This window comes from Paroedura picta, chromosome 12, assembly GCF_049243985.1.
Source record: "Paroedura picta isolate Pp20150507F chromosome 12, Ppicta_v3.0, whole genome shotgun sequence".
Classification (NCBI taxonomy): Eukaryota; Metazoa; Chordata; class Lepidosauria; order Squamata; family Gekkonidae; genus Paroedura; species Paroedura picta.
In genome coordinates this window covers 41,237,035-41,263,524 of record NC_135380.1, presented here as the reverse complement: position 1 = coordinate 41,263,524, position 26,490 = coordinate 41,237,035, and the positions used below count along the sequence as shown (strand labels likewise).

At 42.0% G+C, this 26,490-nt stretch overlaps 1 protein-coding gene across 3 annotated transcripts in view; it reads left to right on the top strand.

The window, feature by feature from the left end:
- Nucleotides 1–26,490, top strand: part of SLC25A25 (solute carrier family 25 member 25) — a 44,549-nt gene that overhangs the window by 1,824 nt on the left and 16,235 nt on the right. The window contains exon 1 of one of the 3 annotated variants that reach the window (XM_077305118.1): nt 16,117–16,703. The exons of the other annotated variants lie outside the window; for them this stretch is intronic. Within the exon in view, the coding sequence (XP_077161233.1) occupies nt 16,485–16,703 (219 nt within the window). The 5' untranslated portion in view covers nt 16,117–16,484. Of the gene's footprint in view, nt 1–16,116; nt 16,704–26,490 lie in introns of those variants that run through there. 3 annotated transcript variants of the gene reach the window in all.

Sequence of the window (26,490 nt, the reverse complement as noted above, 5' to 3'; positions counted from 1 at the left end):
GCTGCTTTCATTTTTTGTGTCTGAGTACATGGGAGACTTTTTTTGGCTTGTAACTATATGTCTATTCTCAAAGATCTCAGGGTAAAGTGTGTTACAGTAATCCAGTCTTGAGATTACTGTAAACCAATTATTGTGGCTAGGCTGGCTGAGTGCAAAAAAAGGATCAGTACTCCTGCCAAATGAAGTTGATAGATGTCTCTTAGATTCTTGATTTACCCGCCTTTCCAGTCGAAATATGTATTCTTTGTCCCTGTATCAGCTACTCATTTTTTTCCTGTTTTTTTGCTGTCTAGAACACAACATCAGACTTGGACTTAACTCTTATCCTCAGTTATTTTGAGGCAGCCTAACCTTGCTTTGCTCTTTCCTTTGTTTGCCATTTCATCAGTCACAGTTTTTTGTACAAACTGTGGAAATCCTCTCCTTGCTATTAGTTCTCCTAGTTAAAATAGTTAGGTATTGGTCCAGGAGCACCTTAGAGACCAACGAGATTTTCAGGTATAAGATTTTGACAGTCAAAACTCCCTTCCATGTTTGGAATAAGGAGCTTTGATTTTTGAAAGTTATTGCCTGGAAATGTTGATCCCTAAAGTTGTATCTTCCTGATACAAATGTTGGTTGGTCTCTGGGGTAGCCTTGGCTAAAGCAACATTGTTTTCTGCAGCCTTCCTTTGTTACATGTTGGTCATGTAGCCACTATCCTGAATAGTAGTTATTGTTCAGATCATCTCACCAAACATTCTGTTCTCTTCAGCATTTAATGCAAGGTTGTTCTGAACAGTAAATCTTTATGGTCTTGACCCATACTATATTTCTGCCCTTTTTGCAGCCTCTGACTGTTGATGTTTCACCTTCAAGCATCCCAAACTCCTCTGTTCTCTTAAGTAATGGCTTTACCTGAAGGCCTGTGTGGGGCAGCCTCCACCTTTTTGAAAAGCCTTCTGCCCCGGCTTAGTTCTTTACTTTTCATCCCAGCTAAAACAAACCCCACGGCAATGTAGTTCTCTCCCTCTTTGAGGAAGGGAGCTTTTTTGTTTTTTGCTTGTTACTTTGAGGTATCCTACATGGTAGCCTAAATATATTGTACTGTGTCATGATTTGGAAGTCATGTCCAAATACACCTTCTGATTCTGGTTTGCTAGCAAGTTGCAAGCCTTGATTTGTTGATTATGCCAAACTATATTTGATTTGTGATGTTTGAATGCAGCTATTGCCATTCTCATTATAGAAAGAAACATGGAAGGGGGTACATTGCCATGAGTGTTCAGGTACTGACAAGAAGTTTCACATAAGGTATTGGTATAAGAAATATCTGGAGAAAGAGTTAGAAAAGCTAATAAGGAGAATGTGGTAAAAACCCATAAGGGATGTTAGATTAGAGATAGTTCTTTGCTGCACTGAAGGACAGGGCAGTAGGTTTAAGCATATTGGATTGGCAGAGATGGGACTATGTCTTCTTTCTTAATTAATGAAAGACCCCTCCATATGGAGGTGCAAATCATGGAGACAGCTGGTACCTTATCTCTCAGAGCTGGACTTAGCCAGAGTTATTCATGCAATGGTCACCTCTAGATTAGACTTCTGCAAATCGCTTTATGCAGGGCTGCCCTTGAGACTGCTCTGGAAACTGGTCTAACATGCAGCAGCCCTCTCAAAGACTCATATAGCACCAGTGCTGTCTCAGCTGCATTTGTTCCAGATTGGAGACTGAATCAGGTTCAAGGTTCTGGTGGTATCCGCCACGGCCCTATAAGTTTTTGTGTGCATTGAAACAGCAGTCACCAAGCATCACATATAAGTACAGGGCGGGGAGAGTGTAGCCTGGAAGGGCCAAGATGCATATGTAGCTTAGCAGTAAATATAGCTAAGATTGGATTAAGATACTTGATAAGACCCTTGAATAGTGGCAAATTACCATACAGCATAATAAACGAGTTTGCAAACCAATGGGAGAACTGAACGATATCAGCATATTTAGTGAGATAAGAAACTGATATCTCTTGTTTAGCCTTTTGGGGGTGTCCATTTTCCTGTGTTATGATAACATATAACTCGGCAATCTCTCATTCTAGTCTTTCATAAATTCTTTTGCAATGTTATTGTTAGATGCGAAGTCGTGTCTGACCCATCGCGACCCCATGGACAATGATCCTCCAGGCCTTTCTGTCTTCTACCATTCCCCAGAGTCCATTTAAATTTGCACCAACTGCTTCAGTAACTCCATCCGTCCACCTCATTCTCTGTCGTCCCCTTCTTCTTCTTCTGCCCTCAATCACTCCCAGCATTAGGCTGTTCTCCAGGGAGTCCTTCCTTCTCATGATGTGGCCAAAGTATTTGAGTTTCATCTTCAGGATCTGTCCTTTTAAGGAGCAGTCAGGGCTGATCTCCTCTAGGACTGACCGCTTTGTTCGCCTTGCAGTCCAAGAGACTTGCAAGAGTCTTCTCCAGCACCAGAGTTCAATGTCCAACAATAGCACCTCCAGCACCTCAATTCTTTGACGCTCGGCCTTCCTTATCGTCCAACTTTCACAGCCATACATTGCAACTGGGAAGACCATAGCCTTGACTAGACACACTTTTGTTGGCAGGGTGATGTCTCTGCTTTTTAGGATGCTGTCTAGATTTGCCATAGCTCTCCTCCCTAGGAGCAAGTGTCTTTTGCAATAAAAAAGCTAATTTGAGGTCCCCCTATGAATGTCCTGGAAGGTTGAGGTGTTCTACAGGTTTCTCAGTTTTGTGAATCTTGATGTTGGATTTATGTCCATTTATCCTTTGGCGTATGGTTTGACCTCTCTGCCCTATAAAGAACTGAAAAGCATTGTTGGCATTTAATGGCATATTCTATATTAGAAGATGAGCAACTGAAGGTGCCTGAGATGGTGTAGTTGATATTAGGTCAAACTGCACCAAAGAATGCATAAACAAGGAGAATCCAGTCATAGCATCCTTATCTCTTTGCAGAAGACTCTCACAATCCGTTTATGGGACTTCTAGGTAGGTCAGCTTGCCGCTGCTGCTTTGGAGGCTTGCCAAAAGCTAATTCACAGATGAATCCTCTGAAGCAGTAGATGAGCAGGGTCCTTGAGGTAGTGTGGCTGGAAGGGGACATGAATAAAATTCTTTTAGTGACTGCTGAGCAAGGACATAGTTTTTGTTCTCTGTAGAGAAACTGTAGTGTAAAGTAGGAAAGAGCAAGAGTCCAGTAGCTTCATGTAAAGAATTTATTGATGTAGGGGTGCTTAAGCCATTTCTGTGGTAGGTGGATGATATGCATCAACTATTCCCTTCATGTGTGATATGTCATTCTTGCCAAATAAGGCTTGTATCATGGTCGTTTTCCACTAAATTATTTTTCTACCATAAATAGAACAATGGTCTGACAACTTTCTTTCTCTACGCTTAATGCAGATGGCAAGACACATCTTTGTTCTCTTTTAGGTGCTGGAATTGCAGCATTTTTATTTAATTGGAACATTTTGATCCTATTGTTCTCCAAATAGCACATAGAATGCTATTATCCTTGTATGGTTAACTTTGATTGCTGAAATCCTGTGTGTATGTGCTATATTGACATATCATTATCCTATTCTGAACTAGGTGATAGGTAGGGGTCTGGGTTAGAAATGTACACAATAAGGCCACTAACAGTGGGTATTGTTCTGCAAAGCTGGTAGAAGCCCCAGTTTTGCAGAAAAATATGACATGTGAGTGGTTGGAAAAATCCCCCAACAATATATCATTAAAAAATCCCAAAACAAAACACCACTAAGATCTTGCAAGATGACATTGTGAGATTTTGAGCTTGTTAAGCAACCTGGAACCAACATTGCTGAGAATCCCATGGCTCATTTAGTGTTTGGGGTGAGGTGGAGGAAGGAAGAGAGATTAAAAATGGGAAAAGATAGGAGGGAAGTAAAGCTGTAAGGGGAAGGAGCAAAGGAAAGCAAAAGGAAGAACTAGAGAAGGGTGGATGAGAGAGAGTGAGGTGATGAGGGAGTGAGATGGAGACTTAAAGGGAAGGAAATAGTAAAAGATGGGTGGGAGAGAAGGAAAGGGGAACAGCTGCAGGTAGTCCTAGGAGGAAAAACAAGAACAGGACCTGAGCAGTGATTTTAATGGTTCTGTTCTAAAATTGGTTTGCTTTTGTTTTTATTCTTGCCATGCAATGGTAGAAATGAAATGTTTCAGCCTCAAACTGCAAACAAAAGGCTGGTATGGAGTGCAGGATTAAATTCTAGTCTGTTGCTTTGGCTGGCTTCTGACTTTCAGGATACAACGCCAATAGGCTTATAAAGCTGGGGTTTCACTCTGAATATATGCATGTATTTGCTATTGAACATACTATAGGGATAAGAGCAAAATTTGCAGGAAGCTGCAAATAAATGCCTGCATTTGGATTGTAGTCCCCTAAAATGATTTAAAATGCAGTTCAGTATTGGATAAGTCTTCCAGGGATTAATGTGAATATTTGCTTTGGCTAGGAGACTCGTTTGCATTACAGATATTTCTTTTTCAAAGACCAAATGCTGATGTAAAAAGATAAAATGTGATGTAAAAAGGGGCTCAAAGGTAACCTCTCATGAAAACTTTGTGTGGTTCTGCTGTCTGTAACCTTGTCTGCCTTGAACCTGTTGACTCTTACTAAACTTGTCCTGGCATGAGTATCCCTGTCGTACTTCCTCAGCATGAAATTTCTTCCATCTATGCTTGTGCTGAATCCTCATCTGGTCTTTAATCTCTTCTCTTGTAGACTCTGGAAACTCTCCTGTCTTCTCATGTATCTCGGCTGTCTAGATTCCAGCATGTGAGCTGTGCTGCTTGCCTTCTCATGCACATAAAGAAGTATGGTCAGCTTTCTCCCACCACAAACTACAGGGGCTGCTGTATGTTTGCTGATCTGGTTCAAAATTTGACAATTCTATCAATTTCCTGCAGAATTTTGACATTCATCTATCTCGTATGTCACTTTTGTGTATTGCTTGCCAACATTTGTCAGATGAGTTGCCTGTTGAGCTGTATCACAGTGTTGTCTGTTGCATTTGTAAATGCAGCCTTTGATTTCTCTTGTGAGTCTTTCTGTGACATCGTTGGACCATGGTTTTGGGTTGTCATAATAAACTGCTGCTTACATGAGTGAGTAGTTGAAACTTGTAGGTGAGTCTCTTCGATAGAACAGGTAAGAAACAACCTAAGATTTCATGAATGCTCAGAATAAAACAAATACTCAATTTATATTCCTTTGGTCTCTTTTTTTTTCTTTAATGCTTACAACTACTTTACCAATATGAGCATACTCTTAAAATGCTTCTTGGAAAACACTGCTTAGTGGCACAAGGTCTGAACACTGATGTTCCAGCATCCTCTGCTCTGTCATCCTCCATTCCTATACAGTTGCTTGGTTTTGCCCCAGTGGCTAAGGAACTGCTGCTGCCATGTGCAGAAAATGTGGAGGTCAGGGCAATGGAGAAGATAGCTGAATTATAAATACTAGGAAAAGCATCAGTGTGCAAGTGATCACATAGCTTTGTGCTTGCTAGATGTCCCACAGGGAACTTAGAGAATCTGCAAGACAACTGAGCCTAGTTGAACAGTCCCCCCCATTTCCTATTCTGAAGCACTGGGTGCACTGTAACTCAGAAATGTAGAATGCCATTTCAGTTAATACCTTGTCATCTGATGTGGAGGTGTTGCCATAGAGCTAAGAAAACCATAGTGACACATGGCCCAGAACTTCTAGTACCCATTTGAGATGGACGAGTGATTAGGGACTAGATAAAGATAGATACTCCTGTGTCCTATATTCCTGCTTTTGCCAGTTTTTCACTGCTGGGGAAGGACGGAATAAATTTGTGAAATAAATATACATTTTCTGGCATTGCTTACTGCTCACATGGCTTGAGCCATGTTAATGTAATAGGTTGGCTATTGTTTTGAATGCTTTATGCATCCCAGTGTCGTTGAAAGTGACTGGTAAGTGACAGTCCAGAATATCAGCTGAAGGACTTTCCCAAGCCTGCTATCTTACATTCTTTTAAATGGAGATGTCAGGGATTGAACTGGTGACCTATATTTCTGATATATTCTTTTCCTGCTGTTTAGCTCAGAAGAGATCAGTTCATGAGTTTACACTGCATCTATGAGGTTACACACAATATAAACAAGAGTTTAAAGATACACAGTCATATAAAATAGCAATAAAAAGAGGAAGCAAGCATACACAAGGTCACATCTAGTGTAGAAGCTACAGTGCTGGATGCTGAGAAATTTGGTTGAGCCATTCTATAAAATGGGAACGACTGTACTTTTAAGTATCTGAATTGTACTTTTGTTTACTTCTGTTTATTTAAACTGTATTCTTATATAGAGCCTCTTGTGGTGCAGAGTGGTAAGGCAGCGACATGTCTGAAGCTGTCTGTCCATGAGGCTGGGAGTTCGATCCCAGCAGCCGGCTCAAGGTTGACTCAGCCTTCCATCCTTCCGAGGTTGGTAAAATGAGTACCCAGCTTGCTGGGGGGTAAATGGTAATGATTGGAGAAGGCACTGGCAAACCACCCCGTATTGAGTCTGCCATGAAAGTGCTGGAGGGCGTCACCCCAAGGGTCAGGCATGACCCGGTGCTTGCACAGGAGATACCTTTACCTTTATTCTTATAGGCTGCTTCAAGTCACCATTGGGGAGAAAATCAGTATAAAAATGCCAAAATAAAAAAAAATTGAGATCAAAGCAGTTGTTTAGAAAATGTGATGCCTGCCCTGGTTAGTCTTTGAACCATGTTGCTAGCATGGTGCCAGCTCAGCATGTGGGTACCTTACGCCTGCTCTGGAACATATGAAGCTACCTTATTCTGAATCAGACCTTTGGTCCATTAAAGTCAGTATTGTCTACACAGACTGGCAGCAGCTTTTCTAGGTCTCAAAGTGAGATCTTTCACATCACCTACTGCTCAGCCTCTTTTCAACTGGATATGCTAGGAGCTGAACATGGGAGTTTATGTACGCCAAGCAGATGCTGTACCACTGAACCATGGTCCATGTGAGAGAGAGCTTACTGATAGCACTAAAATTTATAACAACTCTGCTGCAAATCACCAGAATTATGCTGATTGATGTTATATGCTTTCCCTTATTACTTTTCTTGTTGCTGACTCACAGCTGATTTGTAGTGATGCCATGGGGTTTTCAAGGCAAGAGGTATTCATTACCTGCCTCTATGCCCCCTTATACTTGTCAGGAATTACAGACTTGCAAATAAAATACCACTGTGAAAAGATGGCTGTTTATTCAAGCAGAACTCCTTGGACGCACATAGACGAATCTGAGTCAAACAAGACAAACCCCAGCACTTATTCCAGCAGTTTTCCTGCCTTCCCCAGACCCATTAGGATTCACAACGCAAGCAGTCATAATAGATAGGAATGCAGGTACAGGCCCAAGAGGCCCAGCCAAGTAAGATAACTGAGCAGCTAGCAATGACCTTGGAGCAAGGCACAGGCAATAAAGGGGATTTGCCAAGTTATGCGATAAAGGGGATTTGCCAAGTTATAGAAATAAGCTGGCATTATCCCATGTTTCACTTGGAGACCAAGAGCACGGGGAGAGCAAATTGCCGGGACAGTAGGATGGACTTTTTGGAATTCCTGATCGAGGAGCCTTTGTTTAATTTGGCGCATAATGGAAGATTTATTCAGAGATAAGATATAATTGTAGTCAATGCCAATTTGTTGGAGTGTAATCAGGATGGTAGAGATCCATTTAAATTTGAAAGAGTCTCTCAATAAACAGGCCAATAGACTATCTGATCGAACCCTAAAAATGCAGTTTTAGCCAATATTTGAAGGTAGAAATCCAGGCCTTAGTTTCAAGAAGATTATAGCCGATTTCAAGACATAAAGAGTAGTAAGGGGCACAATCTGCTGGAAAAAGGCAGACTGTAACCTTTCCAAGTTTTTGTTAAAAGCTGAGATTCACAGAGGGATGCTGTATAAAATTTGGGGGAGAATTTTTGAGTCAAACACAACAGGGAGCTGGGACAAACTGATTACCTTTGAGGAAGAAAAAACGGTTTAGATGGGTAATAGAAGATTTAGCCTGCAAAATAATCCTATTTCTATGTTTGGTCCAGTGCAAATTATGTTGGAAGGTGATTCCTAAGTATTTGAACCATTTGACCTGCTTAATTAGATGACCACCAATACGCCATGTTCCCAATACAGACCGGTATCCTCATACCTATGTGAGCCTGTGGCCAGTATTATACTATTGATATATATAAGGACTTGTCACTGATGAAAGAATCTCACTGAAAACTGATATTACCTGGATTCCGTTTTAACAGAAGTCCTACAGCAGTGGTCCCCAACCACCGGGCCGCGGCTCCCCCCCCCCCCCGCAGTGAGAAATTTCCCAGGCCTCAAGCAAATCGGCCATCAAAGTGGCCGAATAGCTTGTGGTCCAGCAAGCTTCTTTTTGCGGGAGGGGGGGAAAGGGAAGCGCGGCCGCCAGCACAAACGTGCATGCACGGGCCTGCCACGTATGTGCATTTGCACCATGTGCTGCTGCAAACGCACATGCGTGATAGTGTTTGCGCATGGGCTGCCGGATTGCCCTCCTCCCACACCGGTCCGCAGCCTAAAAAAGGTTGCGGATCACTGTCCTACAGAATAAAGAAACAAGGAAAACTACAAAAATAGGACACCTTTCTTTTATGAATATATATATTGCCAGTGGATAGGTCTGTTTCCCTCTGTTTGGTTTAATTATTAGACTGTCCTTCTTATACTCTTGTATGAGGTTCAGAGAACATACATAAATCGTGGCAGAAACTGGGGGTTCTGACAATACTTTGTTTCTGATGCCCTTACACAGAAGATACCAAGGGGAAAAAAGAAAGGGAACACAATGCCCTACTGGAAGCATACGGTTTTGAAGTTCTGGAATGAATAGGTTCCAGGGTGTTCTTCAGAAATGGGTTGAAGTCCACTGCTGCAACGAAGCTTCTTTTTGCCAGACATGCACATGGAACATGATCGGTGCTTCTGTTACTCATTCAGAAGAGTCTACTTAATAGAACTGCACAAGCACCTCAGAAACATGAGTTCAGGTCTGGTGCAATGTGAGGCTTTAGAACACAGGCTTTTGCCAGGTTGAGAGAAATGCAAACACTGGGGCAAAGGAATATACAACTGCATGGTCGAATAAGGCTTTCCTGTCTGCCCCCCCTTCCCAAAATCTTGCTTAGGAGGGGTACCCAAAAGAAAAACATGGGTTTTCTGTGAAAGGATTCTGTCAAGTCGAAGCTCATCTTGTGGCCAGCGGAGAATCTGCACCTTACATGCTCAGGAACAGTCTTTGTAACCTTTCAGTCACATGATCAAGGCATAACGGGGTGCTAGAAATACCCCTGCATCCATGTCGTCGACACCAGCCAATATGCAGGAGGCTAGGGAAGACTGCTGAGAAGTGTCAGGCGCAGTGGAAACTGAAAGGGTACAAATATACCCTACCCTGGGCTTCTGGTGCAGATCCCAGATGTGGATAGTGCTATGTGTAGATGCAGTCCCAAGCATAGCTGAGATTTTGCCCAATTAAACAATTGCACGAGGTAGGAGGGGGTGTTGCATGTGCCTGTCTTTATGCTTGATGAGGTCCCTTACAGCAGCCCCTTACTGCTTCCAGGTGTTCACAGTTGCCTTCTGTTTCCATTGTACTTAGCAAATTTTCTGGCTTGTCTGCCAACTTAACAGATGTTATCATTGATCTTGAGGTGGGTGTGGCCTGCAGACTTCTTGGGCCCACTCTTCCTAGTGGGTCTGCAATAATCGGTCTCATAGCTTTCATTAGAAATCTCATAAATAAATATGGAATGGCAGATGTAATGGCTACTCTCATTCTAGGCATCACTGATTTAGCCTGAGGTGCAGCCCAGTGTTACACTGTAGAACAGGAAGCAAAGTCTGTCATCAACATAGAAAAATGCAAGTTAGTCACTGAGCATTGTCCTCTTCAGCATCCTGTCTTCAAGTAGAAAAGTGCCAGAGTCCAGTAGCACCTTGTAGACTAATAGAATTTGTGGCCAGGTAGGTGCTTTCATGAGTCATTGCTCACTGACATATAATACGCAGCCACAAGTTTTGTTAATCTTCAAGGTGCTACTGGTCTCTTACTCTTTTCAGCTGTTACAGACAGATGAATGTGGTTATCCATCTTGATCTCTCTCAAAGGGCAGTAGCCTTTTGTCTGTGCTTTAGAACTTCAGACAGCAAGTGGAAGCTTAAATGCAAAATGCAGGAATAATTTATTGGAAATAAAAGCTATGGCTCTAGTGTCTGGTTTCCTATGTAGAGTGAAGTATTTTTAAAATGGAAGAGAGCTCTGCATGAGAACTCCTGGCAACAGTCAGAAGTAGTATAATACAAGCAGCATGTTGAATACCTAAATGATAATTAGACTACGCATAGAATCATAGAGTTGGAAGGGATCTCCGGGGTCATCTAGTCCAACCCCTCATAGTGCAGGAACTCACAGCTACCTGCCCACCCAACAGTGGCCCCAATTCCATGCCCAAGTGATCCCCCCCCCCCAACAAAAAAAAATCTGCAGAATCCAGCCTGGCCTGGAGGAAATTCACGTACCATCCCATAGTGGCAATAAGCAATTCCCTGGGTATGCAAGGAAAGGTCACAAGAGACAAGCACTGGCACATCCCGTCTTGCCCACCCACTCACAATATGCCTAAGTTCATAAAATCAGCATTTCTATCAGATAGCTATCTGCCTTTGTATAAGGAGAACCCACTACCTCCTGAGGAAGCCTGTTCCAGTGAGAAACCGCTTTCAGGAACTTCTTCAGGATGTTTAGTCGAAAATTCGTTTGAATTAGTTTCAACCAGTTGCTTTTGGTCTGACTCTCTGGGGCAACAGAAAACAACTCTGCTTCATTTTCTATATGACAGCTGTTCAAGTATTTGAAGATAAATACACATTTGTTGAAGATAACTTAGATCAACCTTTAGCTTTTCAAACCAAGATGAATATTTGGAACTGTTTTAGTTCAAACAATGTGGGCAGGAACCCAGGAAGACTGAGTGATTCATGTTTTTGGAGCTTGGATGTTGCACTACATCAGATGGATTAGGCCGAGTTTGTGACTGGCCCAGGGTCACCTGGCTAGCTTCCATGGCAGAGTGGTGATTTGAGCTTGGTTTAACTGATCCTAGTCAGATACTCTAACCACAGCATCACACTGGCTCTCACTGGTAAACTGGAATCTTTGGGCTTCCACTGGTTTATTCCAATCTTGGATATTTGGTTTGAGGGGAGGATCCAGACTACAGATAGTGATTTACCATATGTTTAATTCTTTGGCTGTGTGTGATGGCAGGAAAAAGTACACAGACTGCACTATCCTATTACATCTGAACAAAGCCAGTTCAGTATTCAGTTTTGGAAAATCTGTTTCCGAAAGCTGCAGGTGTTCTTACATCTGTTGCTTTTCATTAGATTTCAGGGTTGTTATTATTTTTTTAACAAATATGGGCTTTCCTCAGGTTTTTAGGAAGACCTGTCTTGTTTGTCCATAGTCCTAATCTCTTGGATTTACGTATCCATATATGAGAGTATGTTGAGATATATTGAAGATAGCAATCTTAGTGCATTGTACTCAATACGTTCTTACCTTTTGATTTCATGTATTTATGAAAGGAGCCAGACTTTGGAGCTAATTTTGAGCAGGGATGCTGCTTAGCTGGTGGCAGAGTAAATTTGTAGACCACCAGATATTTGTTCTTTCCAAATTTGTCTAAGTGTACAAGCCTGCCTCCTTCATACATAAGGCTTAGATTATTAAAGGAATGAACCTGGACATTCTTGGACTTCTGTGCTTCCTCCTCGCTTCCATGCAGTAATTACTTTCCCATGCTTTTAAAAGTTTTTGGCTCAGACACAGCAGACTTCTGTAAAAGCCTTAGTCCTTAATTGGAGTAGTTGGAAAGAGCATTCAAGCTCGTGGATCCTCTGTACTTGCCTGTGCAATGAAATAATGTGTTATTTTTGTTGCATTGACCTTAACCTTGCCAGTGAACTTTGTATTTTCATGGCAACTCAACCATTAGTAGTCTTTGTGCTCTTCTATAAGATAAAAGCCAGTATACTGTAGTAGTTACAGGGTTGAACAAGAACTGGGACAATCCCTACTTTCATGGAAACTATTGGGTGGCTTTTGGGGAGTCTTTGTCTCTCAACATCACCCACCAAGTAAGTTTCATGTGAAATTAAAGCAGGAGAAGAGGGGAACATCCTTGTACGCTTCCTTGAGAAAGGATGAAATACAAAACCGTGCTAAGTAAAGAAACACACGCACATGCCCGCCAACCCCACGGTCATGTAAGATGGGCTGGAGACACTTTCTTGCCTCTTTGTTTTTATAAGGCTGGCATTTATTTCTACATGCCTGTCTTTGAATTTTCTTGTATGGGGCCACAGGTTTTGTGCACATTTTAAAAAGCCTGCAAAGATTAATTTGCCTCTAATCCTAGAGGCATAGCAAGGAGCAAATTCCATTATTTTCTTGTGAAATCCTAACATGTAATCTTGCAAGCAGTTTTGTGTGACCAAAGGGATCCTCCAGCTTTCTGTAGAAGGAGTCAGCAAGCAGCAGCATGGCATTGGGTGATGCCTGATCGGCTGCCAGCTACTCCTCTTCTCCTTGGCTCAGTATTCTAAGAGAACTTTGATAGGTGATGAGTCACTGCAGAAGTCATCTGGGGAAACAGCCTTGCTTGCTCTCCTCTTGGATTATTTGAGAATGAATGTGAGCTCTCTAACAAGCAGCTGTTTCTTAATTCCCTGACACTTCTTTGCTATGGGCGCTTAGGAATTTTAACTTCCTCAAATATTGCTTTGTTTTTACAAGACACATTTAAAGGGTTGTCTGTCTCTATTTTTATTTGTAGCTCATAACAGCAACAGTGGGCACAGCAGGGACGTAGAATTTCCAGGAAACTTGAAATATATGCAGTATATGCTTTAGCAATATAAAAAAGTCTAATTTATAATCTAGCAAATAAAATTTTACCAATTCCATTAATTATTGAGTTTGGAAGTGTAAAAACCCTAGAGTTTCTGTAAGCCAGGGGTAGTCAACGTGTGGTCCTCCAGATGTCCATGGACTACAATTCCCATGAGCCACTGCCAGCAAACGCTGGCAGGGGCTCAGGAGAATTGTAGTCCATGGACTTCTGGAGGACCACAGGTTGACTACCACTGCTGTAAGCTAAATAGCAAATATATCCAATATTTGAATGACAGTTGCAAACTGTTGCTTCCTATGCTGTCTTAATAAATTTCACAAGACAAAATATCAGGCTTTCTTCCAGTCCTCCCTCAAATTTCCCCATTTTTATGATGGAAAAATTATTCTTAAAATTATTTTTAAAATTTTCAGACTTTTTCATGCTATACATTTTGTCTGTAAAAGCATTAAATTCCTTTCAAACTATAAAAAATCATAGGGAACTTGCCACAATGGCAAAATTGACAAACTTGCTAACCAGAAGATCTTTGGGAAGAATTTTACGATCACTGGAATTGTTTTTTAGAAGTTCAAAATAAGAAGTATATATTTTATGCTAGTGGTATCAGATCATTTCTAGACAGTGGATGTGTGTATTTGTAACAAGTTGTAAAAGAAATATATGTTGGGGTGAGAGATATCATAGAATCATAGAATAATAGAGTTGGAAGGGACCTCATGGGTCATCTAATCCAACCCCCAGCACTATGCAGGACACTCACATCCCAATCGCTCATCTACTGTAACCTGCCACTCCTTTGCCCTCACAGAATCAGCCTCTCCGTCAGATGGCTATCTAACCTCTGTTTAAAAATTTCCAAAGATGGAGAACCCACCACCTCCCGAGGAAGCCTTTTCCTCTGAGAAACCGCTCTAACTTTCAGGAACTTCTTCCGGATGTTTAGATGGAATTTCTTTTGAATTAATTTCATCCCATTCATTCTGGTCTGTCCCTCTGGAGCAAGAGAGAATAATTCTGCTCCATCCTCTATATGGCACCCTTTTAAATACTTGAAGATGGTTATCAGATCCCCTCTTAGTCGTTTCCTCTCTAGGCTAAACAGACCAAGCTCCTCCAACCTTTCTTCATATGTCTTGGTCTATTCCGTATAACTTAAGAAATGTATATTCTGTATAACTTAAGAAATGTAACCTTCTTTTCTACTCTGTACATTAAAATAATGTACCTTGGGAATCCAGATAGGTGGTTTATAAATCAAATAAATAAATTTAATCCTAAATGGGGCCAGTCAGTGCATTTAGTGTTGTGTTAAGGCACAGTCCTGTTAAGAACTTTCATTCATAATTGCTGTTTCTTTTACCTGATGCTCATATACAATTGGTCTTTAGAAATGGGACTGGAAAATTCTCAGTCTGGCTGTGGACTGACTGAATAACAATCCAACAAGGAGAACTTTTAAAGTTATTCATTGCACAGTGATGATGCAGTCAGTTTGGAATTTTTGGACAACCTACTGATTTGTTTCTATAATATGGCAACCTGTTTTGACAGTAATTAAGAGGATACAACAAATCTCCTTTTCCTTGTTGACTAATGTGATGAATTTGCTACTGCACATAGGGCTGTATAGGCTCTGTTGCTTTATTCTCTCTCTGTCGTTTGTGGTTTTCTACTTTTGGAACTTGACCATATATTCATTTGGATTTTGTCTGTCTGCATTTCAAAGGCTGAGAGCAACTGATGAGATTGAGTGCAGAGTATCTTGTATGCCTGCATGAATTCCCCACTCCAGAATCTTATGTAGCTGGACCTGGTAACAGTATGCAAAACAAAGATATAGTTCCACTGTCTGCCATGGAAAAATTGTCATTGCTTCAAAATGTTCTGACTCTTTCATGTGTGTATGATTTACTTTCATGTTGCAGCTGATAGGGTTGAAATGTAAGCCAGTAGCTGTCTCCCCACCCCCACCCTGAATAGATTGTCTAAGGATCTCAGATTTCCAGTTCAGTTTCTTCCATTGTCTTAAATTAAGCATGAGGAATTTGTGGGCAGGTCAGATACTTGTTTGCTGTTAATCCAGCAACTCTCAAACAGAGCCCCAAACGAAAAGTTATTTTATCAGTTCTAGGCTCCAGACAGGAGCTAATTCCAAATATTTGTCTTGTATTATGGCTGTGAACTGTGAAGCAATTATGAACATTGCATTCTTGAGTTTAAACTTTGGGAAGACAGTCCAGAAAGGTCAATTTTGCCTTACGTAATTGTGAATAAGTATGCAGAGACAACTAAATCTAGTTTCTTCTGCCCTGGAACTAGGTGTTTATACCTGGATTTCTTCCAAAGCACGTAGAAGTTGGGTGGGTAGCCTAATTTGAAGAGCTTATCTCCTTGCAGTTCTTCCCTGGAAGGCTGGGGAATGTTGGGGTGAAATCTCAGCCCAACAGATACACCCACAGGTCATGCCGCACCCTTCTGACTTAATCTTGTTATCAGTATTTCTTTCCTGGTTTTGATGATGTTGCAAGTTAGCCACAAAGTCTAGGAATCAGTTTGTCACAAGGTTATGTGTTATGCAGATGCTTAGAAGTATGTGATTAGGGGATCACCTCATTTCTCTAAGCCTGAGAAAAGCCAAGTATTTCAGCCCACGAAAGCCATCTGCTTCATTAATAAAGAACAATGATTCAGCTGAAGTTGCGTAGTGTGGTAATGGTTCAAGAAAGGAAGGGAATTCCTTGATCTATTTCAGGGAGTCTTATCTGGGTCATGGCTTAGATTCTGACTGCTGGAGTGTCTGATTAGTGTTGACCTGTCCAGCCTGCATCCCTGCCTGCCCTTTGAGAGCTGCTCTCCTCCATTGATGACCAGGTGATTCAAGCTTATAATAAAGGTTTCAGTCAGCACTCCTCGGCAGGACCGTCTGGCAGCATGCTAGAAATTGTCCAGTCACACACGTTCCTGATTGGCTTAAGACTGCTGGTTTGAATAATGAACCTGTTAGTGTTGGCAGCGGTGATTGGTTGGGCACTGCTGCAGTGAGAATGCAGACTGGATGCTCAGGGCTTGTATTCCTTTTGATGTACACTGGGTGAGCTCGGAAGCACAGGTTAATCGATGCAGCTGCCTAGACTAAAAGGATCCATCTTCTTAGTTTTTCAGAGCTGTGCCTTTTGCTTACCCCCCCCCCATCTCCTTTTTAGGGTTCCTGTAGATTGCCATCACCTTGGCTTCATGCTAGGAGACTCTTTTGTGCTTTTGCCATTGGCTACTGGAGTGAGCTGCTTGTGAGGCCAGACACGACAGCACTAGCAGCAATTCCAAAGGCAGGAAACGTCTGCAGCATTATGAGCCTCTAACGCTGCTGCCTCTGAAGCTCTTGCTGCAATTTTCAGCAGACCAGTCGCATCTTCCTGAACCGCTGACTTCTCTTTCCAGGATCTGAGCAGAAAGTGATGCAGCAGTCGCTTTGGCATTTTCTTTCCTGTCTTTTTTCAAGGGCTGTATGCCAAAGCCCTGCTGATGCAAAAGAGAATGAGGCAAAGGACTCTTCAGTTCCCAGCTCTGGGGAACAGGGGCCAAAGGTGTTGGGGAAGTCACCCAAAAAGGTTGACCCCTCTGAAAGGAGACCCACTATTCTACTTGTGGTTGGACCTGCAGACCACTTCCAACAGGTAATGTGGCTTCCAAATCCCTCTCAAGTAAGGGTGATCTGTATTAGCCTGGACAAGAGTAGGATCTGTCTGAATGTTTTAGAAACACTGCTTTACAAAGATTGTGTCAAGGAGGAGAAGGGGGCACTCAACCTCTGGCTTGCTAGGGGTTTTATTGTAAGTAGCGCTTTGTGGGGGGGGGGGAGTGAATAAGTTGCCCTCTCAAAGTGTGTTGAGTATTCCACTTTGCCATTAGACTGCCTCCTTGGAGATCAAAGCTCCTGTTACTACTGAAATAAGGGGATCATGTCCGTACTGCAAGAATAGTCTAAATAGAAGGAAGAAAACATAATGCTGTCTAAGAGACATTGTGGATGGCTTTCCTGGCTCTAGAGACTGGCTGTATTAAAATTGCAGCAAGGGAGAAATCTATGGGATCTGAAATTTCTGGCTGTTAGATATGGTAAGTGGATATAGTACCATAGATGTGATGAGCATTAAGCAGGTGAAGCAATATTGCTCAAGTTCAGTAATCTGGGATTGAGTTCAAGTGATCAGCTAGATGCAAATAGAGACTTTTGAAATGTTCAGCTGCTTCCTCATGCCATAGAATTTTATTTGCTTTGCGTGGGTGCACTTGATAAGGTGTGATAACAGGGATTTCTCTGAGAGCACCACCTTGTGTGTGTGTGCAGTGCTAAGTGTCATACATAGCAGTAAGTGATAACTAAATTAATTTTGGCTCCCTTTAATAATGCAGACTGGAGGCTTGCAGGTAGTTTTCCCATTTGGTTAATGCAGTAAAATATATATTTTTTGCATGTAGCTAGCAAGCAGAGGATGCAGTCAAGTGTATGGTGGGTGTCTTATATTTTTTCCTGCCTTGTTTAAAATAAGGACAGTTGGTTCTTGAGGTGGAGTTTGAGGTAGCTACGCTTGTGCTGATACTCATTGCTCTGAAAAATACATGCAGGCGCGGTCTACATAAGGAGCAGGAAGAGGCAGTAGACCTGAAGAATAGACAGCTTCATACTGCAAGAGGTTAATACCACTTTTGTGTCACAGCAGTAAAGCATGATGATGTTGCAACAGTGCGGGTTATAACAATTCTTGCTGTTCTAGGGAGTTTAATTTTTAGTGAGGAAACTTAAAAGTCACGTTCTCTCTGCAATCTACGGTGGTCCATTCAGCCACTTGATTCTACTACTTCATTGCACTGCCTATGCAGTTGTGTTGCATTGATACCATGAGTCGAACTTCTGAGTTCTTGCCCTCCTCCAGTCAATATGATATTCTACCATTTTAGAAAGTTGGATAGAGAGAAAGAGATTTTTTGCACCCCACTTTTTACTACCTGAAGGAGTCTCAAAGAGGCTTTCCCTTCTTCTTCCCACAACAGACACCCTATGTGGTAGGTGAGGCTGAGAGAACTGGGAGTGGCCCAGGGTTACCTGGCAGGCTTCAGGTGGAAGAGTGGGGAATCAAACCTGGTTCTCCAAATTAGAGATTGCTACCCCCCCCCCCACACACACACACTTCAGGGGAGAGTCCCAGCATCCTTGTTCTGGCCCTAGTTTAGAAGCTTTCTCAGTTTTCTTCTGAAGTTGTGAGCACTCAGGATTCTCCCAGGATTCTAACCACTACATAGTTTACCCACTTCAACTTGCCCTTTAAAATTTAGCATCAGGATTCTAGTGCACCCAAGGCTCTTATGGAAATGTATTAGAAGAGGGTACACTTGTATGGTTCTGCCTTTCTGAAAGCATCTAGCACCTCTTTGAAAGTGTCAAGCTCAGGATAATTTACAGGACACTGTTGAAGGAACATCCCAATAGTGTGAGTGGGGGTAGACGTACAAAGTGATATATTAAATATACCAAGTAAGAGTATGTACATTGGTATTTACTGTATCAAAACACTTTCCCCTGGTTTTTTTCTTCTTCTTTCTTAAAATTCCTCCCACCCACTTCCATTTTCTTCCTGAGTCTATACCTTTACATTGCAAGCCTGTGAGTAGAAGCTTGTGATTAATAATAAATTTCCCCCTTTACAAATACATCATTTACTTTCTAAATACAATATGATGAATGCTGCTTGTGCAAGGTCAGATAGAAAAGTACCTAGTATGTGGCTTCTGTTTCCCTGGATACGGGGGGGGGGGCTGTCTAATTATACTGGCTATCAGGGTATCATTTGTTGAGGAGCTTGAATGTCTTCTACTTCAGCATGGGACAAGACTATCTCATTTGGGCATGCAAGAGGAGCAGTCATGGAAGAAGCTTTGATTTAATATTCTGTGGGGGTAATGCATTGTTCTTTCATCAATGGCATCCAAACTTTTCTGGGTGGAATTTCTTGCATTGCATTATTCATACTTCCAGAGTGAAGTAGCTTTTATATTTAAAAAGACAGAAGACTGATATACTGCTGTTGCTTTTGAAGAGCTTTTGAACGCTAGGCAAGATGGAGAAAACAGGGATTCCCAATCAGGGCTTCGTGTAGCTCCTCAGGAACTCCTTGGCCTTTCCCCTGTATCCTGCCTTAATGGACCTGGCCACAAGCTATTCCTGGCATTGTTGTGAAAGCAGGGAATCGTCCACTTCTATTGACTTGGGGGTGTGGTGTTCTCATGTGGTTACAGTGTCTGGGAAAGGGGGCAAAGCCTGGGCACCTACTCCTGCTTCAAATCACTTCCTTTCTCTCCCCCCTTCAGTCTTCCTTAGGCGTGGCCAGCTGCCATCACTTCCAACCTGGTTCTGGGGCTCCTCAAAGCCTGAAAAAAACCTTTAAAAGGTTGCAAAAGGCTGTATTAAAAATCTGCTTCATTGCTTAGGGTGGGAGAGGTAAACTTTGATAACTGGCACTTAAGAAGCTAAGATGCAGTAGAAAGCAATATATTGATGACACGGGAATAAATAAGCATAGGACTGTTAAGTAAAACAAGTTCTATAGTCCAATAATGATTTTGTTTTCATTGTGGTTGGCCATGGGTGGCGGCAGGGTGGGTGTGTGTGTCACTGAAATTCTTCTTCCTTGTAATTAAAATGCTGTTAGACATGTGATATATTGGCACAACTGTTGTTTTCAGTCAATCACATTTGCCCAGTTCAATTCTAGCTTCTGTTTGTATATCATAGTGGTTAATTCCATAGCTCAGCTGTCTTTTTTTGAAAGGCTTTTTACAGCCTTTACTCATCACCCCAAAGCCTTGATTGAGTTACCCTTTGTTAGCTGTAGTATTAACTGATTTACTTTACTATGCTTTTCCCTGTATGCTTTCCTCCCTACTTTGTGGCAATTACCCCAGTATAGTAACTAGTCCTGCTGGCTAAATAACTATAAACTGTTTTTTATGAGCCACAGGGTAACAAGCAACAGCTAGCTGGGACCTCTGTAGTAGTGCATTAATAATAAGCTTGGTAGTTGATCAACCACTCTCTGTCTGTAGCTGCTTCCAGGCACTCTAGAAAAGCCCTCTTCCTGAGCATCTGTAAATCAGTTACATTTTAAACTTTCTATTTATCCTTTTATTGCAGGACATAGTAATAGTCTATACGTGATCCGCCCTGAGCCTGCTGAGATAGGGCAGAAAAAAAGCTCAAATATAAATAGAAGTTGGGTAGTGGATTGTTCAAGGCAGGGTTGGATTCCAGAGATCCACTGCACTACTGGCAATGCTTTGCCGTGGTTCACAGAGCCTTCAGCTGATGCAGGCTGAAGGTCTCAGGAGGACCTTTTATGACAGCAGAAGACTGCTGTGGAGACAAGTGTTACCGTTAGTGAAAGAGACCTGCAGCACTCAACCCTGAGTGCAGCAGCAGTATGGTGTACACCAGGGGTAGTCAAACTGCGGCCCTCCAGATGTCCATGGACTGCATTCGCTGGCAGGGGCTCATGGGAATTGTAGTCTATGGACTACTCCTGGTGTACACACTAAATATCTGAACTCATGAAAGTTTACTCTGCAGCATTGTGAATGCCACAGTATCTCCACCCCTCCCCCTGCACTTCAGGATTATTTTATCCTGTGAGATATTTATTCTGGGGGCAAGAATGAGATGATATGATGAAATTCTGAGGATTGCAGAAGATTGAAGGGCTTTATTGTATTGCTCAGCATGAGTGGACCCAACATTGCATTCTGGTGTGGCAGTTCAGAGGCAAAGAACCTCTACAACTACAGAATGCTCGAAGAAAGTTAGAATTGCTGTATTTTAAAATATATAGTTGATTTCAGAAGGCATTATTATTAGTAGTAATAGTATCAAATTCATAAGACAGTTGAGTGTTTGGTGTTCATGGCACGGATTTTTTTAACCAATAAGCACATGCATAAGAAAGGTACATTTGAACTGCATCTAGCTCTTTCTGTGGACTATTTGAGAAAAGGAATCCTAGAATCTGCAAAGAACAATCTTCAGTGAACACTTGTTATGAACACTGTGTAGTTTTTCCACCCATGTGCAGTCACACCACCACTTCAAACACCCATCCCACCAGCACTGAATATTAATGAAAATGAAACCTGTCTTGAAATGAAACCAGAGAGTTCAAGCTTTGCTGGTCAGAACTGCTTGGCACAACCATTCTGGTTTTGTCTGGAATACTTATATATCCAGTCACTGCCCCGAAGCATGTGTTTCATTTATTGTAGATGTGATGGTACACTGTGAAAATAGCAATAGCAGTTATGCCACTGGAACAAATGTCAACGAAAAGTGTTTATACAATAAGTAGTGTTTTATTACTGCTGTATTACCAAAGACGTGCTAAATCCCGTATTTTCACTGCATGTCTTTCTCCCTCTTAGTTGGTGATTCCTACCATTCTCCTAGGAAGAAGGAACTTCTTTCTTCTCATTCCTGTTTCCCTGGTTGGAGTCACCCAATCCTCAAGGGTCTTTTTCCTGCCTCAATAGGGATAGCATCGAGAATAGCCAGCCTAGCAGGCTTTCTATCTAATTATATCTATAGAAGATCCAAAATCTAGTTCTAGTTCTCCGCTTGTCCTTTTTGCTTTCTGCACCTGCCCTTCACTGCTTTCAACCTCTCTTCTCTCACCTCACCCCCTTTCGTTCTCAAAGATTGATAAAGTGAGCCAAGAGCTACTTTTTGCGGCAGCTGTTTTTTTTTACCAGGCAATCCAAGATCGGTGCTTCTCAGCAGCCTGGAAATGGAAGGGAAAGAGCATGATGATGATGTCTTTCTCAGTAAAGCCAACCTGGATGTTCTGCTAGTGGCATGAATCTGGGAGCTAATGGTATCAGCAAGCGCATTCCCTAAACGAGCTCTCCCAACCCCGGCTTGCATGGAACCCTTATCTGGATGCAAAAAGCATGAAAAAAAACAAGAGATGGATGTGGCAGCTCTGGGAAGCTCCTTCATCAAGATTGAATCTTCAGGACAACCATTTTGATTGAGATCAGATCATTGATCCAGAGCAACTCAAGGCTTCATGCAGCCAAAAAGGCAGGCTTATAGACCCAGATCCCAGTGTTTCAAGGAAGTTGCAGCCAACCAAGCCAGCAATGGAAGTGCCTCTGGGCCATTGAGTGTACCACTAGAATTCTTTTAATTTCTTAGACAGTGTGTGAGGAAATTCCTAGTTTGTGCCAAATTGACAATCAGGGCTATGATAGACTGCCCCTCTTCTCCCTCCCCTCCCAGATACCAGTTGACTTAGCCAAAGCATGAGACAGTTTTCGCCAACACAAATAACCCCAAATAGAGGAAGGAACCAGTCCCCTATGGCAGGGGTAGTCAACCTGTGGTCCTCCAGATGTCCATGGACTACAATTCCCATGAGCCCCTGCCAGCATTATTTGTTTTGGCTATCTTCTCAGCCAGGAGAGTTTCTGAAATTGGGACAGTTTCAATCAACCTAGAACTTTGAATTTTCAACAAAGAAAAAGTAGTGTCGTAGATGAAGCCATCAATCTGACCAAATGCCAGCTTGTCTTTCCATAACTTGCAGGAGATTAGTCTAATTACTTTCTGTTCCAGACGAAAACACCCCAAGGTGGTCTTGTGGCATAATCTGGATTTGAATAGAACTCTCAACACATTTCTTGTAAAGATAGAAACCATCAGAAGATCAGACAGTATTTTAATTTCCATCTCTCCTCTCAAAATGTCCATGTTAGCAATTAGCCAATGCTTCAAAGCCTGCATCATAGAAGCCTACAAAGCACAGAATATTGTGGCTCCCACAGGATTAACAGCTCATTCGGTCTGGAGTGCAGTGACCAATTCTTCATTTGCCAAACAGGCCATGATAGCAAACATTATAGAATTCACCACTACAGTTTTGCAGACACAGCTTTTGGAAGAAGGGTTCTTCAACACATGATGTGGAATGATGATGAACCACCCAAGAAATAGGAAACTCCTGTGGGATGTCCTGTTAAAATGTCTTCTGCCTCAAAGGAAGAATGATGATTGGCTACTCACCATGAAGGGTCCTTCTCTTCTGGGGGCAGGAGGACATCTTGTCCCCTCCCAATTCATCATATGAAGTTGAATGCCTACTGTTTTTATAGTTCTTCTTTCTTCCTGCCACTTGCCTTTTTATATGCTGCTTACTGTTCTATATACTGTTATGCTAGTATTTTACATATTTAGTATTTATGCTAGTAAGTAATAGCTATTGGAGTTACCTAAATTGAGGCTGGGGTGACTCCCTCTAAAGGAGACAGGAAGAAGAAATCTAGTTCCTGCCTCCCTGAGTGAATGATAGGAATCACCCACTAAGATGTCCTCCTTCTGTCCTCAGAGGAGAAGAATCTTTCTGGTCTTCCAGGTTGTGATCTATTCCTAGTGGATGTGAATTATTTGGGTAGAAATCATGCCATGGTATCATCGGCAACTACAAGTGTGCTGCCATTTGAACCAGAATGAAGTCTACAAACATTGAGCGCCTGGGTATGTACCCAAGCTTTAGATGTTCAGTTATATCATCTTAAGAGCTGGCAGCATAATGCCTCAGAGAGAGAGAGAGTGCTTTCAGGCTGACTTGGGTGAGAGGGTTGGGAATGAAGCTGGAAGAAGTGTGGGAGTCTGTGGTGCATTTTTGAAAAAAACTTCCTCAGCATGCTTTGACTAATATTTAAGAGGATCTGAATTTTGAGAGCGGATCCTGTTTTCTATGGGGAAAGACGTCAGAGAGGGGAATAGGTTAAGCCTGCTTAGGTAACAGAAACAAAAGGGCAAGTTTGTAAGGTGATAATTAAAAAGTGGTCAAACAGGAAAATGGAATGAATGGGTGATGATAATGTGAGATTTTAGTTTGGTGAAACTAAATTTGCTCCTGAAACTTGGAGCACGTTTGTGAACCTTTTATGACATAACTTGTATACTCAATGAGTATTTGAATTGTGGAATTCACTACTCATTACCATCAATGTAATTGGCTTTAAAAGGAGATTAGGCAGATGCATAAAGGAGAGATCCATCTGTGGCCACTAGGCATGGTGGCTAAAGGCAGCCTCTATTTACAGAGACTGCAAACCTCTGAATTCCTGGAGGTTATATGGGGGGAGGATTATTATCTCTGCCCTGTTTATTGATCCTCCAGGCTAACTGGTTAATTACTTGTGGGAAACAAGATTAGATGTCCCATTGGCATGATCCAATAGGGCTGTTCTTGTATTCCTATGTAATCTTTTGATTTTTACCATTTCAATTATGTGAATTGTCTCCTGATTCCCCACTGCCAATAAGAGTCTGAGTGTTCTTGGTCCATGTTACATTGCTTGATCAGGGAAAATACATCTTCAGACTCATGATGGAAACAAAAGTCAGATACAGGAATACGTACAGGAACCAGATTGTAACAGGGTTCTCTTGTACACCAGTTGAGTTACTGTTCTAAACATGAGGTAGGGAAAATGAATGCTGCATGGCATGTTTTGTGCTGCTAAAATCATGTTTGCTCTAGGAATGTGGATGTTGAGTTTTATGTGTCCATCTAATCTGATCTACTTTCTTTATTTGCCCTCCCTTCCTCCTTCCCTGCTCTTTCAGGACTTTGAAAACAATTTCCAGGCCAACATACAGCAGTCCTTTGGCCAATCAGAAGAGCTCTGTGCTGAATCTGTGCGCAGTTGTGACCAGATCTATCTTGCCACCATACCCAGCTGCAATGGGCGTTGAAGCCTGTAGCATGCCTTAAGAATTGGCCAGAGATGTTCAGGCACTCCCCAAATATGTATTTAATACTTACTGTCTTAGTGGGAGAATTGTCTAACAAAGAAGGCGCATTTTAAAAGCTGATGGACAGATGTTTGAAAACTTTTGCTTCTGTTTTTATCTCTAATTAAATTGTGTTCCATGTGGATACACGAGAAGAAGAGTTGGGTTTTTTGTAGCCCGCTTTTTACTACCTGAAGGAGTCTCAAAGTGGCTTGCAATCACCTGCCCTTCCTCTCTCCACAACAGACATCCTGTGAGGGAGGTGAGACTGAGAGAGCTCTGAGAGAACTGTGACTGTCTCAAGGTCACTCAGTTGGCTACAGGTGGAGAAGGAGTGGGGTATCGGTTCTACAGACTACACTGTCGCTCTTAACCACTTCACCATGCTGGCTCTCATAATCTATGGAGACATAGTTTAATTTGTCCGTTTTTGCCAGCATAAAATTGTTTCAGTGTATTACGTCTGTGCTTCATATCTTGTTTTATAGTGTTTTTAATGGGTGGCAAACTTTACCAAATATACTGTCAATTCTAGTGAAGGCTGCCTCTGAGGCCTTCATCAGGTTTATCCCTATACAACTCCACACCGGAAACCTTGAATGTATGGGACAGCTATGGAAACTTCTGTAATAATTTTATTTGCCTCTTACACTGAACCTTTCTGCTCAGTTGACCCATAAAGGCATAGTATTGCTTTCCACCCTTAATGTCAAGGTGAGTCATGAACACTAAAGCCCTGCATCCTGAAAGTTGTGGCTTAAACTTTTTAAAAAATTTTGCCCCCCCCCCCTCCCCAAATATACCTTTGATTTTTCTGAGGAGCCAGAAACACTGTTAAATCTTAGTGGCGAGAAATGTGTTAATTTAAAAATAAACATGAGAAATTTGGGTGTTCTGAATGCCCAGTACCACCTTGTATTTGTGCAATTGTAGAGTACAGGTAGTCCCAGTGACCCTAAATGCTGGATCAATAGATCATGTGAATGAGTTGGCCAGCGTTTACTTATACTCTGGCTTGGTTTCAGGAGAGGAGAAATACATATTATATAGCAGTTCCTTTGGTGACACTAAAAGGTACATGAAACAGTTTTTGGTTTATTTGTTTGATCTTAAAAGATGTACCAGGCCCAATGGCCTGCTAAATGGGGTATGGGTCATCCCCCCCCTCCCCCAATACACCATGGAAAGCAGAAGGATTGGAATAGTGAAATACATGGAGAAGTAGCAGGTCAATAGGGAACATATTTGTGTTATTATTTTACTGTATTTTAAACTGAATTTTTAACATGCTGTAAACTGCCCTCAGTCTGTTCACAAAGAGGGGTGGTCTATGCATTTATTGTTGTTGTTGGCCATTCAGTCGAGTCCAACTCTTGGCGATCACATGGCTCAGCTGTTGTCGCAATCTCCAATCTTGTACTGCCTCCCTCAGCCATGCAGTGTTCTGGCCAGTGTCCATCTTGACCACATCCAACCACCGTGGTCTTTGTTGGCCTGGTTTCCTTTTTCCACTGATCAATTCTAGCAAATATTGAAATGAATTGATACAAATGGGGAGCTGCCAGGTTCACATGAGCCAGGCCACAGTCTGCAGTTTTGGAGTTGGTATGATAAAGCAT